We start from the raw sequence: 14,656 nt of genomic DNA, 5'->3' as shown, positions 1-14,656 counted from the left end.
CCATTTGAATCAGAATCATATCTTCTTTTGTCCAAATGAAAAAAAAAATTGCAGCATTATAAGGCCTATATAATATAAACCATCCCTTTCTCAACTGAAAATCTACAAAGAGAATCCGTATCTGGGCAGGATATTTCCCCCTGGTCAATTCTCAGTTACTTCCATTTAGTATCCTTGGATACATGATTTGACACTGTTCTACTTCCTCATACACTGTTGTGAACACTATATTTGAACCCCTCCATTTTGGGCTTCAACTTTCCCATTTTACTCAACTTCTTGAAATGTTTCCTGTAATAGTGAACAACAGAACAATGTTTAATCTAGGTCTCTTTGAGTCTCACTTTATTAATGGTATTAATTTACATCTCTTAAAATTACCCTCCAGAAAACTCTTAAGACAAGCGAACAAGGAAGCCCTATTCTTTACCAAAATATGAAAAGATATTTTCTAAACCTCACATTAGTACACCTCTCCTCTGAAATCTACTGTGCCAAGCCCCCCTATTTAAAGTCACCACTCTCTGCCCTGCTGCAAGTACTTCAGCATATTATGCTCCATTTAAAGCATCCAACCTGCCAGAATCGAATTTCCTACAAACAAAAACATGGACAGACCTATCACAATGATAAACCTGTCTCTGGTACCCACTTCTATATTTGTTAAGGATTCATCACAGTGAAGAGACCCCATGAGTAAGTCAACTCTTATTGAGGATGACAGTCAATTTGGACTGACTTACAACTTAAAGATTCCTTCTATTAACATGATGGCAGAAATTCGGACAGCATTTAAGATGACATAGTACTAAAGGAGCCAAGGAAGGCAAGTAATTCTCTTCAACTGGCTGCCAGCAGGATGGTTTTAACCAAGCTGTGCTGACCTGAGATTTTCATGAATTCTCCATTGTGACACACTTCCTATGACAAAGCGACCCCACCCTCAGGAAGGCCACATATCTGATTAGTGCTAAATTCATGTAGGCTAAGAACAGTGAAATAATCAAAACCATTCCCTGGCACTAATTTGCCTCTGCAGAAAAAACCAAAGAGATTATGGGGGCTGTACCAAGCCAAAGGATCTTAGAAACTATCCAATGCCAAAATACCCATAGTCTAGTCCAGACTCAACTAGGCTCAGAATCCTAAATGTCCTTTTCTCTTCCTGAACTCTCTAAAATTCACAATTCATTCCAGCATCAAGTAAAAGCTTAACATCAGATCACATATGTACAACATCATAGGGTGTATACCAACATTTCAAAACTTCACAGTGATGATACTCCTTCAAATGAAGCCAAAAATACAACTGCAAAAATTTCAATTCCTGCATTGACTTTATTGATGTCCAACTCTTTTCAGGTTTGCAAACTATAATCCACTTGTGCTGTATAAAGGAAACTGTCACCTTTGTTTTCTGCTGGTTCCAATCCCTGATAGCTGCTTTCCTCAACATTCATCCCACAGGGTTCACTGAGGATCATCGGGGTTCTTACAAAAAGAGCTTGGGTTTCACCTTGCAGATCTAGTTTCAGTGTGACCATAAGCTCCTGCCAATAGTACTCCACTGTTGCTGCTCTTACTTGTGGTCACCCATTTTACTGGACTCTCATATACACCCAGTTCTTCTGCTGCCACCAGGCAGCACTTCCACCATGAGCCTCTCCTAGGCATTCTTCAAGGCACCATTCCTCAGCTTCATTGTATAACCCCATTCAGTCCTTGGACTTTAACAGACACTGAAGCAGCAATTTCCCCAATGGCCTTACCTAGCCACTCACAGGACCAGGCCTCAACTGCTCTTCAGGATCCCTTCATTCCTTCAGTACCACCTGGAAGATTCTTTTTTTTTTCTTTTTTTTTTTATTGGATGATTTATTTACATTTCCTATGTTGTCCCCTTACCCCATCCCCCACCACCCCCTCAGAACCCCCAATCCCCTCACCCCTCCTCCTTCTTCTCTGTGGATGTAACCTCTATCTACCCCCCCCCACTCCCACCTCCCCACCATCAAAATTCCCCCCCCCAGGGGCATCCAGCCTTCATGAGGTCAAGGTTCTCTTCTTCCACCTATGCCCAGCAGGGCCCTCCACTTTTACATATTCAGCTGAAGCCCTGGATCCCCCCCCTAAGTACTCCCAGGCTGGTGGTTTAGACCCTGGGAGCTGTGGTTGGTTGGTATTGTTGCTCTCCTCATGGTGCCATAAATCCTTTCAGCTCCTTCAATTTTCACTCTAACTCCTCTATTGTGAACCCCATGAAGTTTCTTACAAATTATCTGGCTGCATTCAGGAGGGCTATCTCTGGAACACAGCTTCTTGGTGCTCTCATAAAATACTTCCAATATATTATACATCAACTGTGACAGTTTCTAAGTCACTGGCAATTTCTTACCTCAAACTAACCTGATTCAGCTATCCAAGTAAACTCTAATATTCTGGATTCTAAAGCCATAGCAACTTGCCCTAAACTTCCAAGTTCTATCAGTTGCTGGTTCTGGAACAGGGCACCTAGTTCAATGGCATTTATCCCAGCAACCTAGTCTCAATGGTTTGCTCACTGCCTAAGTATTGCTGTAATGGAACATGATCTGTAGACTGACCTTGAACCAAGAGATCTGCTTGTCTCACACACTTGATTTGTGCACCACCAAGTTTGGAACTAATCTTTTCTTTACCCTTACCAAATAAAGAAAACTATTCTTTTGTTTCTTTCTTCTAGGTTGGCCTTGAACTCAAAAAAAACCCTGCCTCTCTCTCTCTTGGGATTTAAGATTGATACTCTCATGGATAAACACAAAGCTTTTCAGAGCCAGTATTCTCAAGATCTCTATCCAAAGTTACTGTCATACCATGGCATGATTTGGACCAAAACCCTCTGTTTTCTAGCCCATGATCTGGATCTGTGATTTTTCTCCCATTTATCGATTTTAGTTCACAACATATGTATTCATGTTGACAACTGACTGCAGCCATCTCCGTCCATCTCTTGGCAATTTGAATCAGAATCATATCTTTTTTTGTCCAAATGAAAAAAAAATAACTGCAGCATTAAAAGGCCTACATAATATAAACCATGCCTTTATCACCTGAAAATCTACAAGGAGAATCCCTGGCTGGGGAGGATATTCCCCTCTGGTCAATTCTCAGTTACTTCCATTTAGTATCTGTGGTTACATGATTTAACTCCATTCTACTTCCTGATACCCTGTTGTAAACACTATATTTGAACCCCTCTATTTCGGACGTTCTGTTTCCCATTTTACTCTACTTCTTCAAATGTTTCCCATGAGAGTGAAGAACAGAACAATGTCTAATTTAGGTCTCTTTGAGGCTCCCTTTATTAATTGTATTAATTTACATCTCTTTAAATTACCCTCCAGAATACTCTGAATACAAGCCCACAAAGAAGCCCCATTCTTCACCAAAATAACAAAGATATTTTCTAAGTCTCACATTAATACTCCTCTCATATGAAATCTACTGTGCTAAGAACCCTTATTTAAAATCACTCTTAGCACCACTCTCTACCCTGCTGCTAATACTTCAGCATATTAAGCTCCATTTAAAGCATCCAAACAGCCAGAATCGAATTTGCAACAAAAACAACAACATGGACAGACCTATCACAATGATAATCCAGTCTCTGGTACCCACTTCCATGTTAGTTAAGGATTCATCACAGAGAAGAGACCCCATGAGTAAGACAACTCTTATGGAGGATGACAGTCAATTTGGGCTGACTTACAACTTAAAGATTCCTCCCACTAACACGATGGCAGAAATTTGGACACCATTCAGGATGACATAGTGCAAAAGGTGCCAGGAAAGGCAGGTTATTCTCTTCCACAGGCAGCCAGGAGGATGGTTTTAACCAAGCTGTCCTGACCTGAGATTTTCAAGAATCCTCCATTGTGACACACTTCCTATGACAAAGCGAGAACATCCTCAGTAAGGCCACATATCTGATTAGTGCTAAATTCATGTAGGCTAAGCATACTGAAACAATCAAAACCATTTTCTGGCACCTATTTGCCTTGCAGGAGAAGAAAAGTGTCTATGGGGGCTATAGCAAGCCAAAGGACATTAGAAACTATCCAATGCCAAAATACCCATAGTCTAGTCCAGACTAAACAAAGCTCAGAATCCTAAATGTCCTTTTCTCTTCCTGAACTTCTAAAATACATTCCAGCATCAAATGAAAGCTTAACATCCGATCACATATGTACAACATCATAGGGTATATATAAACATTTCACAACTTCACAGTGATGATACTCCTTGAAATGAAGCCAAAAATCCAACTGCAAAAATTTCCATTCCTGCATTGACTTTATTGATGTCCAAACTTTTCAGGTTTGCAAACTATAATCCACTTGTGTGTATAAAAGTAACTGTCACCTTTGTCTTGTGCTGGTTCGAATCACTGATCGCTACTTTCCTCAACAGGCATCCCACAGGGTTCACTGAGGATCATCTGGCCTCTTACAATAAGAGGTTAGGTTTCATCTTTCATCTCTAGTTTCTGTGAGACCATAAGCTCCTGCCAATAGTACTCCACTGTTGCTGCTCTTCCTTGTGGTCACCCATTTTACTGGACTCTCAAATACACCCAGTTCTTCTGCTTCCACCAGGCAGCACTTTCACAATGAGCCTCTCCTAGGCAGTCTTCAAGATACCAATCAAAAAATTCATTGTATAGCCCCATTCAATCCTTGGACTTCCACAGACACTGAAGCAGCAATTTTCCCAATGGCCTTACCTAGCCACTCACAGGACGAAGCCTCAACTGCTCTTCAGGATCCCTTCATTCCTTCAGTACCACCTGGAAGAATCTTACAAATTATCTGGCTGCCTGCAGGAAGGCTATCTCTGGAACACAGCTTCTTGGTGCTATCATAAAATACTTCCAATATATTATACATCAACGGTGACAGTTTCTAAGTCACTGGCAATTTCTTACCTCAAACTAACTTGATTCAGCTATCCAAGTAAACTCTACTATTCTGGATTCTAAAGCCATAGCAACATGTTCAAAACTTTCAAGTTCTATTAGTTGCTGTTGCTGGAACATGGCTCCTAGTTCAATGGCATTTATCCCCGCAACCTAGTCTCAAAGGTTTGCTCACTGCCTAATTGTTGCTGTCATGGAACATGATCTGTAGACTCACCTTGAACCCAGAGATCTGCTTGTCTTACACACTTGATTTGTGCATCACCGTGCTTGGAACTAATTTTTCTTTACCTTTACCAAATAAAGAAAACTATTCTTTGCTTTCTTTGTTCTAGGTTAGCCTTGAACTCAGAAATTTCCATGCCTCTCTCTCTTAGGACTAAAGATATATACTATCATGAATAAACACAAAGCTTTTCAGAGCCAGTATTCTCTAGACGTCTTTCCAAAGTTACTGTAATACCATGGCATGATTTGGACCAAAACCCTCTGTTTTCTAGCCCATGATCTGTATCTCTGATTTTTCTCCCATTTATGGATTTTAGGTCACAACATATGTAGTCATGTTGACAACTGTCAGCAGCCATCCCTTTCTATCTCTTGGCCATTTGAATCAGAATCATATCTTCTTTTGTCCAAAAAAAAATAATAACTGCAGCCTTAAAAGGCCTGTATAATATAAACCATCACTTTCTCAACTGAAAATCTACAAAGAGAATCCCTAGCTAAAGAGGATATTTCCCCCTGGTCAATTCTCAGTTCCTTCCATTTAGTATCTTTGGATACATGATTTAACACCATTCTACTTCCTGATACCCTGTTGTGAACAATCTATTTGAACCCCTCGATTTTGAGCTTTTGGTTTCCCATTTTACTCTACTTTTTGAAATGTATCCCATAAGAGTGAACAACAGAACAAAGTCTAATCTAGGTCTCTCTGAGGCTCCCTTTATTAATGGTATTAATTTACATGTATTTAAATTACCCTCCAGAAAACTCTGAAGACAAGCGCACATGGAAGCCCCATTCTTCATCAAAATAACAAAAGATATTTTCTAAGCTTCACATTAATACTTCTCTCGTATGAAATCTAATGTGCTAAGACCCCTCATTTAAAATCGCTCTTAGCACCACTCTCTGCCTTGCTGCTAATACTTCAGCATATTAAGCTCCATTTAAAGCATCCAAACAGCCAGAATCGAATTTCCAACAAAAACAACAACATGGACAGACTTATCACAATGATAACCCAGTCTCTGGTACCCACTTCTATGTTAGTTAAGGATTCAGCACAGTGAAGAGACCCCATGAGTAAGACAACTCTTATGGAGGATGACAGTCAATTTGGGCTGACTTACAACCTAAAGATTCCTTCTATTAACACAATGGCAGGAATTCAGACACCATTCAGGATGACATAGTACTAAAGGTGCCAGGGAAAGCAGGTTATTCTCATCCACAGGCTGCCAGGAGGATGTTTTTAACCATGCTGGCCACTCTGAGGAGTGACTCCTGCAGTTGGGGTGGTCCTTCAGGGCCATGGGACCAGCCTGGGCTCCAGCATTTGCTTTACTCACCTTGCTAAGTAATGTGGCCCTACTTCTGGCCCCACACCTGCAGCGTAGGGAGCCAGATGACAGGTAGCTGAGGGTAGGGACAATGTAGGCCCTTGCCAAGTGTGCAGAGGCTACTCTGCCAGTCCCTGTTTCCCCTTGGCACCAGTCTGTGGGTTCCTTTGTCCCTTGGTGATGAGGAACGTCAGGAGTCAGTGTGTTTGTGCTGGTGATCATGGTGAAAGTGTGCTCATAGTGATGCTAGACTTCTGGCCAGGTGGGTCTCTAGACATCCAGCAGCTCATGATCACACCTGGTGTGCAGTGAGGGCAGGATTTCTAGGATTTCTGTGTCTACAGCAGTAAGGACACTGCAGGTGTCACTCACTACAGTTCCTTGCCTGGTGCTGGCTCCAGAGACAGGCTTGCCTTCAAGAGGAGCTGGAGCTGCTGGAAACAGCTAGCTAGTCCGTAAAGGGCTGACCAGGTCCTAGCGCAGCCTCATACCCTGCCCACCCCCACAGGAGTGTGCTAGGGAGCCGCTCTTCATGCTGTACTGTGCCATCAAGCAGCAGATGGAGAAGGGCCCTATTGACGCCATCACAGGGGAGGCCCGCTACTCTCTGAGCGAGGACAAGCTCATCCGGCAGCAGATTGACTACAAGACCCTGGTGAGCCCCCAGTCCCGGGTCCTCCCCTTCCAGTGAACTGAACTGAGTGAGCAGGACTTGCAGAAGTGAGGGTTGTGACTGATGCTACGATACCACTCTCCTCACACACAGACCCTGAACTATGTGAACCCTGAACATGAGAATGCGCCCGAGGTTCCTGTGAAAGGACTGAACTGTGACACCGTGACCCAGGTCAAGGAGAAGCTACTGGATGCTGTGTACAAGGGTGTGCCTTACTCACAGCAGCCTAAGGCTGGGGACATGGACTTGGGTGAGTGGTGGGCAAGTGTCCCTGTGGTGCTGTTCAGAGGTCAGACCCCTTGTTCTGATGGTAGGAAGGTATTCAACAAAGACTTCAGGGGAGGTGACAGGGTAAGCTAGGGTCTATAGGCCAGAGTAGAGTGATGGAGGAGACCTATGGAGAAGAGGCAGGGTGTGGGTTTGATAGTCTCTGGGAAGCCAGGGTTGTCAGGGCTGAAGGAACAGAACTTTGCACTGGGCAAAGTCAAAAGATATGGGACACAGTTCTGGGATCCTGCAGGAGATTTCGCTGGAATAGCTGAGACTGGGTAGAGCAGGGCCTACCTCTTGGGTGCATCAAGGCACCAGATGAGAGGCCACCTCTGAGCCTGAGAATGTAGCTATTCAGTGGAGGAGCCTCAGCTTCTGGCTGTATCCCAGGTTCTTCCTCAAATGCAGAGCAAGCCCCTCCCTGCCTTCCTGTCTTCCCCCACTCCCTTGTAATATGTGCCAGTAGAATGAGGAGCTTGGATAGAAGGGAGGGAGGGAGAAAATGACGGAGGAAGGGGGGGGTCCCACCTCTAATACCCTACTTCCTGTAGAGTGGCGCCAGGGCCGCATGGCACGCATCATCCTTCAGGATGAGGATGTCACCACCAAAATTGACAACGACTGGAAGAGGCTGAACACACTGGCTCACTATTAGGTGACCCTACCATCCAGGGACCTCTGTGTGGGCTTTTTCCCCTTAAACTAGAACATGCCTAGTCAGGTGTGGATTGTACCCTACCCAAGTGATTATCTGCCCTGGAACCATTCCAGTGGAGATTCAGAGTGGTGGCATGACTTGCCTCCAGGAGGTCTTTAGATCCACCCCCCTCCCCCAGATTGTGCAGGACATCTTAGTGGCATCCTGGGACTTGTATCCTTAATATCTGCCCACAGGTGACGGATGGGTCATCGGTGGCACTAGTACCCAAGCAGACGTCTGCCTACAACATCTCCAACTCCTCCACCTTCACTAAGTCCCTCAGCAGATATGGTGAGGGACCTGCAGGGTTGCCAGCAGGTGGTGGGTGGGCAGTGGACCTGGATGGGATGCCATTCCTACTGCTCTGCCAGTGTGTTGGATGCCAAGACTAAGGGGGACATGTGGCTCTTGGCCTTCCCTTTGGTTCTGAAGCAATGCCTGTCCCCATAGCCGATAAACAAGGGACCTCATGCTGCTCATGTGACAACAGTGGCCATCCCCAACATACCTAGCAGGAGCCTTGGTGCCCTCTGAAGGAAAACTGGCTGGGGTAGGGCAGGGTCTGGCCATGGGTGAAGGACACAGCCCTGCCAGCTAACAGGCTATTCCTGCAGAGAGCATGCTGCGTACAGCCAGTAGCCCCGACAGCCTACGCTCACGAACACCCATGATCACGCCAGACCTGGAAAGTGGAACAAAACTGTGGCACCTGGTGAAGAACCACGACCACCTGGACCAACGTGAAGGCGACCGTGGCAGCAAGATGGTCTCTGAGATCTACCTGACAAGGCTGCTGGCTACCAAGGTAGGTGTATGGGAAGATGCCCAGAATGCATGGCCAAGTCCAGAGTTCCTACAGACCTGTCCAGGAGGTTGATGCCTTGGGCAGCCCTCAAGCTCACTACTTGCCCTGCAGGGAACACTACAAAAGTTCGTGGATGACCTGTTTGAGACCATCTTCAGCACAGCACACCGTGGCTCAGCCCTGCCTCTGGCCATCAAGTACATGTTTGACTTCTTAGATGAGCAGGCCGACAAGCACCAGATCCATGACTCAGATGTGCGCCATACCTGGAAGAGCAATTGGTGTGACTAGCATAGGGGTGGGACTGCCAGGGGCCGGGCCTTACAGTGCCAGGATCACCCTGGACATTCCCAGTTTTCAGCCCTGGATCCTGCCACAACCCCACTACTCTAGCCTATAGGAATTCCCTGGGTGAGGGGCTGCCATGTAAGAAACAGAGTTTGGTGGGCCAGAGCCAATTGATAGCATAGAGGAAGTGATATCCAGAGCACAAACCTGTGCTCAGTGCTATGAAATGCTAGCACCTGGGGATAGAGATGGCTCTAAAAGGTCTCTCTCTGAGGTCACATGGTAGTAAATGTGGAGCTGTGTATTGCAAGTGAGAATTCAGGCCACCCAGACCCCAGTGGGCTCACTCCAGTGCTTCCTGTTACTCCTGTGTGCCCAGCCCTGACCTGCCTTCTCCCAGAATAGACCACCTGTTCTTGTGGACCAGCCCTAGGTGCCTGTAACCTAGCCCTGGGCCCCACGGCCCCTTGCTCCTGATCGGGGCTGCTCAGCGTTCTCTGGCTTTGGCTGACATGCACAGTTGTGGGCTTCTGCTGTGTATAACCCTGACCCAGGCTCTACCCCTGTGTGTGGTTTTCCCACCCCATGGCCCACAACTTTAAAGAAGGGCCACTTGGACTGAAGACTGGACAGTTGATCGTCCTCTCCTGCAAGGTTGCCCCAGACCCCGCTCTACATTCCCATCAGGGCATACCTTTCATGTCCACACACCCCGTTAGCTCCTTTCACCCTGAAGTTGTGTTTTAACCTCCAAGTCGAGTTGACCATTAGCTTTCCTAATCTCATGACCCTTGGCCTAGTGTGCTGGATGAGCCTGGCCTCAACCCAGAGCCCTGTACCCTTCCCCTCACCTTCTCAAGATTCTTCTTGGTTTTTACCTGTTGTCTCCTTCCAGGGCTGTAGGAGCCTAAGTCCCAGGTCTATCTGGGCTGCCTGTCAGGGTCCCAGCAAGGGAGGGACTGCTGTGGGACAGCACTGGATAGGAGTAGGACTGCTCTACAGAATCTTCTTGATTGACTCTAGAGCAGCTGCCTCAGCCATGTGGAGTTACCAGGCTTTTGGCATATGCCTGTGGTCACCAATAGCCTCAGTCTCCAGTTTTTGCTAGTTAATGTTTGAAAAGCATGTGTTATAATTGGGTGCTTGGCCCAGGCTGTCTGAGGCCTTGTGGGGCATAGAGGGTGGGTGGGAAGGCATATGTCCTTGGGCTGGAGCTGAGTACAGGAGCAGGATGTAAGCCAGTGCAGGCCTCGATGGCCGTGGACACAAGCTGAACGTGAGGAATGATGACCCGAGAGGCACCAGCTTGTTGGCAGCATGTTCTGTCTGGCCAGTAGGGTGAGGGGTCTGTCCCAGTTGAGCATGTGAACATCCACTCACTCTCTGGGGGACAGAGTCAGGCCTGTGGGATGGTTGGCCACTCTGGTTGCTGTCCAGAAGGGGATGGGATGCAGAACAGCCATCCTGAGCACTCTTGGGCCTGCTTGTCCACAGCCTGCCTCTGCGCTTCTGGGTGAATGTGATTAAGAACCCTCAGTTTGTGTTCGACATCCACAAGAACAGCATAACAGATGCCTGCCTCTCAGTGGTAGCACAGACCTTCATGGACTCCTGCTCTACATCAGAGCACAAGCTGGGCAAAGACTCGCCCTCCAACAAGTTGCTCTATGCCAAGGACATACCCAACTACAAGAGCTGGGTTGAGAGGTGGGTGGCCAGCAGGGGTCCTGCAGACCAGGGCCACAGGCTGGTGGGAGGGTAGGCCCTGTGACCCCACCCATGCTGACCCTGCCACTACTGTCAGGTACTATGCTGACATTGCCAAGATGCCCGCCATCAGTGACCAAGACATGAGCGCCTACCTGGCAGAGCAGTCCCGGCTGCATCTCAGCCAGTTCAACAGCATGAGTGCCCTGCACGAGATCTATTCCTACATCGCCAAGTACAAGGATGAGGTGTGCCCCTCTCCCAGCCCCACCTGCATCTTAGAGCTCACCCAGTACTTGCGTTGCTCCTGTACTTGACAGCCCAGCTGTTCCTGGGGTAGTAAGGAAATTAGAGATTCTGGGCACACACACACTAGGGTCTCCAGTGCAGGTGAGGAGACAGGGTAACTTTTTCTGGGGTGGATAGCTGTGGTCCTGTTATAGAGTTTATTGGGCTGGATGGTATCTATCTCTATGGCTAGGCAAAGGTTGTTCCTTGTCATTTGCCAAGGAGCAGCTTTCCTGAGTCTTCCCTCTGGGATGACTTGACTCTGACTTTGCACTAGAACTTATGGGTACAAATAACCAAGGACTGGATGTGTGTGGGCAGTGTCAAAGCACTGAGTGGACCTGGTGGGCCAAGAGTCATGGAGTCTACATGGCTGAGCTAGGGCCCACCTGGGAACAGGCAGAAGATAAACAGGCCAGGGTGACCTAGGTGTGGAGGCTTTGAGCTTGGCTGTGTCCCTGAGCCAGATGGATTATTATTATTATTATTATAGGTCTAGAGGCAGGGAGACCATGGTCTACTGACTGTGCTGTGCCAGTGAAGTAGATAGCCAGGCAGCCTGTCTGGAGGTGGGAAGCCACAGAGACAGGGCCAAGACCTTGGAGCTATGGGCTCGGAAGGGCTCTGGGATCAAACCAGCCACAGAAGGGTTCACAGGTTGTAGTGATTAAGGACATAGGATGGGACACGGGGCCTGGGCTCCCACATAGACTGGAGGTAGAGGTGTGATACTCAAGATAACCTAAGAGCATAAGAATCCCAGCAACAATAGAGAACATTGACCATCAGAAGGCAGGGGAGCACTGCCATAGCATACTCATAGAAGCCTGAGAAGGGTGAGTGGGAGAGGCCATAGCCAGGAGCCAAAGTCTATTGATGAAGGAGATATGGGTGGAGGTAATGACCTTGGGGGCTCACCTTAGAGTACTGTAGTACCCTGGTTCAGAACTGTTTTCACAGCTAGGACTGGTAGAGTCAGGTCTTGCCTGACTGCTCCCAAAATCCCCAAGGCACACCAATGTCATATGTGGTGGCCTAGCAGCTTTCCTTAGAGCTTCCAGCCCATGTCTGTGGGTAGCTAGTCCTGACTTTGACCCTGTCCCACCCTTCACCCCACCCCTGCAGATTCTGGTGGCTCTGGAAAAAGATGAGCAGGCACGAAGGCAGCGGCTTCGGAGCAAACTGGAGCAGGTGGTGGACACGATGGCCCTGAGCAGCTGAGCCCTGGAAGTGCCCACCCAGCAGGAGGCAGAGCAGGAGAGCACCAGAGGACCCAGGAGACGGCCCTTGGCCCACCTGTACTGAGTGCCAGGTGTGGGGGCTGCAGTTGGGACCTGGCCCTCGCCTTCCTCTCCCTGCCATGCAGGGCCAATTTTTATCGCTGTGGATGTGAGGGTTCCTGCTAAGTCACCTCTGTGCCTAGGGCTTGCTGCCTTGGGGCAAGGATTGCAGTGTGGCTGGTCCTGCCCAGGGATATTTGCTGCTTGGCAAGAGCTGCTGGTGGCTTTCCTGGGAGAGAGGTGGCCTCTGAGGGGCCGAGATAGAAGGCCAGGCTCTCCAGAGGGAGGGCAGCAGGACCAGAGGCTGGACCAGTTCACAGTTCTTGGCTTCTCCAGCTGCTACCAGCAGGCAGAGTCTGAGAGAGAGGTGAGATACCCAAGGCTAGGCCACATAAGTCACAGCCTGGGGCTGTCCCACCAGCCTCTACTCTAGCACCCCGTGCTTGCCACCACCCTCAGATTCACCGCGTGCTCTGCGCGGCCAAGGCTGGAATGCCACATACTTCTGCTGGGGAGAGGCCCCACTCCCCTCCTATGGAGGGCCTGCAGATCCCACTTCCAAGTGACATGCGGACGATAGCTAGGCAAACCCTTCTCTGTCCTCAGGGCTGTGCCTCTGGGAGCCCTTGGTCCTGGGGCTCCAGTCAGAGTGCATGTTCCCATTATTTATTCCCCGCCTCCTGCTCCTGTCGCGGCCCACCACAGAGCTCTGGAGGATAACAGACCACCATCCCACCATCCTCTATCCTCCCCGCCCCGACGCTCCCGGTGGCTTCCAGTCTGGCATCTCAACAGTGTCCTGGCCCCTCTACAGTGGGACATCTGGGTACTGCTTTTAAAGGAACAAGAAATCCTGTGGTATTCTGCCCTGGGAGTGTGGGGGGCATTTCTGCCACCCTGCTGGCCATGGACAGTGACCCAAGGGACCAGAGGTCAGTTGTGTCCACCTCTGCCCTTAAGGAGCAACAGTACATTTTTAATGGACCCTGTACATATATATATATATGTATGTATGTGTATGTATATATATATATATGTGTGTGTGTGTGTGTGTGTGTGTGTGTGGCCCTGGCCCCAATGGGGTGCTGTACAATTATTTGAGGGAGGAGACACGGAAAGGCAATTCAGGAGGAACCCAGGTAGAAGAGAGCAAAACCGAGGGCCCTGGAGCTGCCATCTGATGTGGCCTCTACTTCCCCTAGACAGAAAAAGCCGCTGCCCACGATTCCTGGTGCCCCAAGCTTCGGGTGCAGAGGCTGTGGACCTGCATGACTGTGCTAGCGTTTAGTCTGAGTTGATCTTTTCAAACTGCAAGTGTTGAATACTAGAGGTGGTTAGACTTTTTTTTTTAATGTTTGTTTTTTAATTAGTCATTGGAAAAGCAAGCAAGCGGCCTATTCCCTTTTCAAGTTCACTAACTGTGGCCAGGCCTATCCTCAGTGCTGGGACAGCACACTCCACATCCATGGGATACTAGCTTTGTGGTCCCTCACACTCCAGGCTAGGGTGCCGATGGGACAGGGTAGAGGTCAGAGTAGAGCTGCCCCTTTATTTGCTGTGGGGCAGGTGCAAGGACTCAGGGAACAACTCTGTGGTAGTCATGGGCCTTGGCACCCTGGGCCATGAATTCTGGTCAGACTCCCACCCCATCTCTGGCTCACTCTCTGGGCTGATACTGGGGTCAGAGTCAAGGCTACCCAGCCTGGATATAGCCGTTTCTCAGAAGCCTCTGTTGTTGCCTGGAGTTTTACCCGTGGATATACGCCTCTCTTCCTTCTGATGCCTCCGGGCTGTGCCTGGGTGGGAGCCTCAGTTTCCCCTAAAGTCTTCCCTGGTTGTAGGCTTCAGATGGAAGCCCCCAGTTCTTCCAGCTCAGCCTAGACCACGCACAGCTTCTAGGCTCAATGCCTTTACTATCCAGCCCCACCACCACCCTGCCCAAGGTCCCCAGGCTCCCTCAGAATAGACCAACCTCACTCTGTCCTACCAGGCCACCTTGCCCATGTGGGTGTCGGGTGGGTGGTGAGGTGACCTGGAACAGCTTCCCCCGGGCATTTGTTCACAAGTACTTTAGTGTATCTGTTTACATGTGAACTGCCCTAGCTGTTCTTACCATGCAT

General features: G+C 48.4%; 1 protein-coding gene across 1 annotated transcript; it reads left to right on the top strand.

The window, feature by feature from the left end:
* Positions 1-7,030: 7,030 nt before the first annotated feature.
* Positions 7,031-12,554, top strand: LOC114616397 (plexin-A1-like; the record flags this gene model as incomplete). Its single annotated transcript, XM_028761868.1, is given in 9 exon segments — positions 7,031-7,177; positions 7,289-7,448; positions 8,020-8,123; positions 8,363-8,459; positions 8,783-8,973; positions 9,085-9,254; positions 10,756-10,968; positions 11,066-11,216; positions 12,382-12,554. Coding segments are annotated over 9 exon segments (1,329 nt in total), but the record flags the coding sequence as incomplete, so codon positions are not given.
* Between the last annotated feature and the right edge of the window lie 2,102 nt (positions 12,555-14,656).

Source organism: Grammomys surdaster, unplaced genomic scaffold, assembly GCF_004785775.1.
Source record: "Grammomys surdaster isolate TR1022 unplaced genomic scaffold, NIH_TR_1.0 319263, whole genome shotgun sequence".
Lineage (NCBI taxonomy): Eukaryota > Metazoa > Chordata > Mammalia > Rodentia > Muridae > Grammomys > Grammomys surdaster.
The sequence above is the reverse complement of the archived record's forward strand: the minus strand, read 5'-3'. Positions and strand labels throughout refer to the sequence as shown.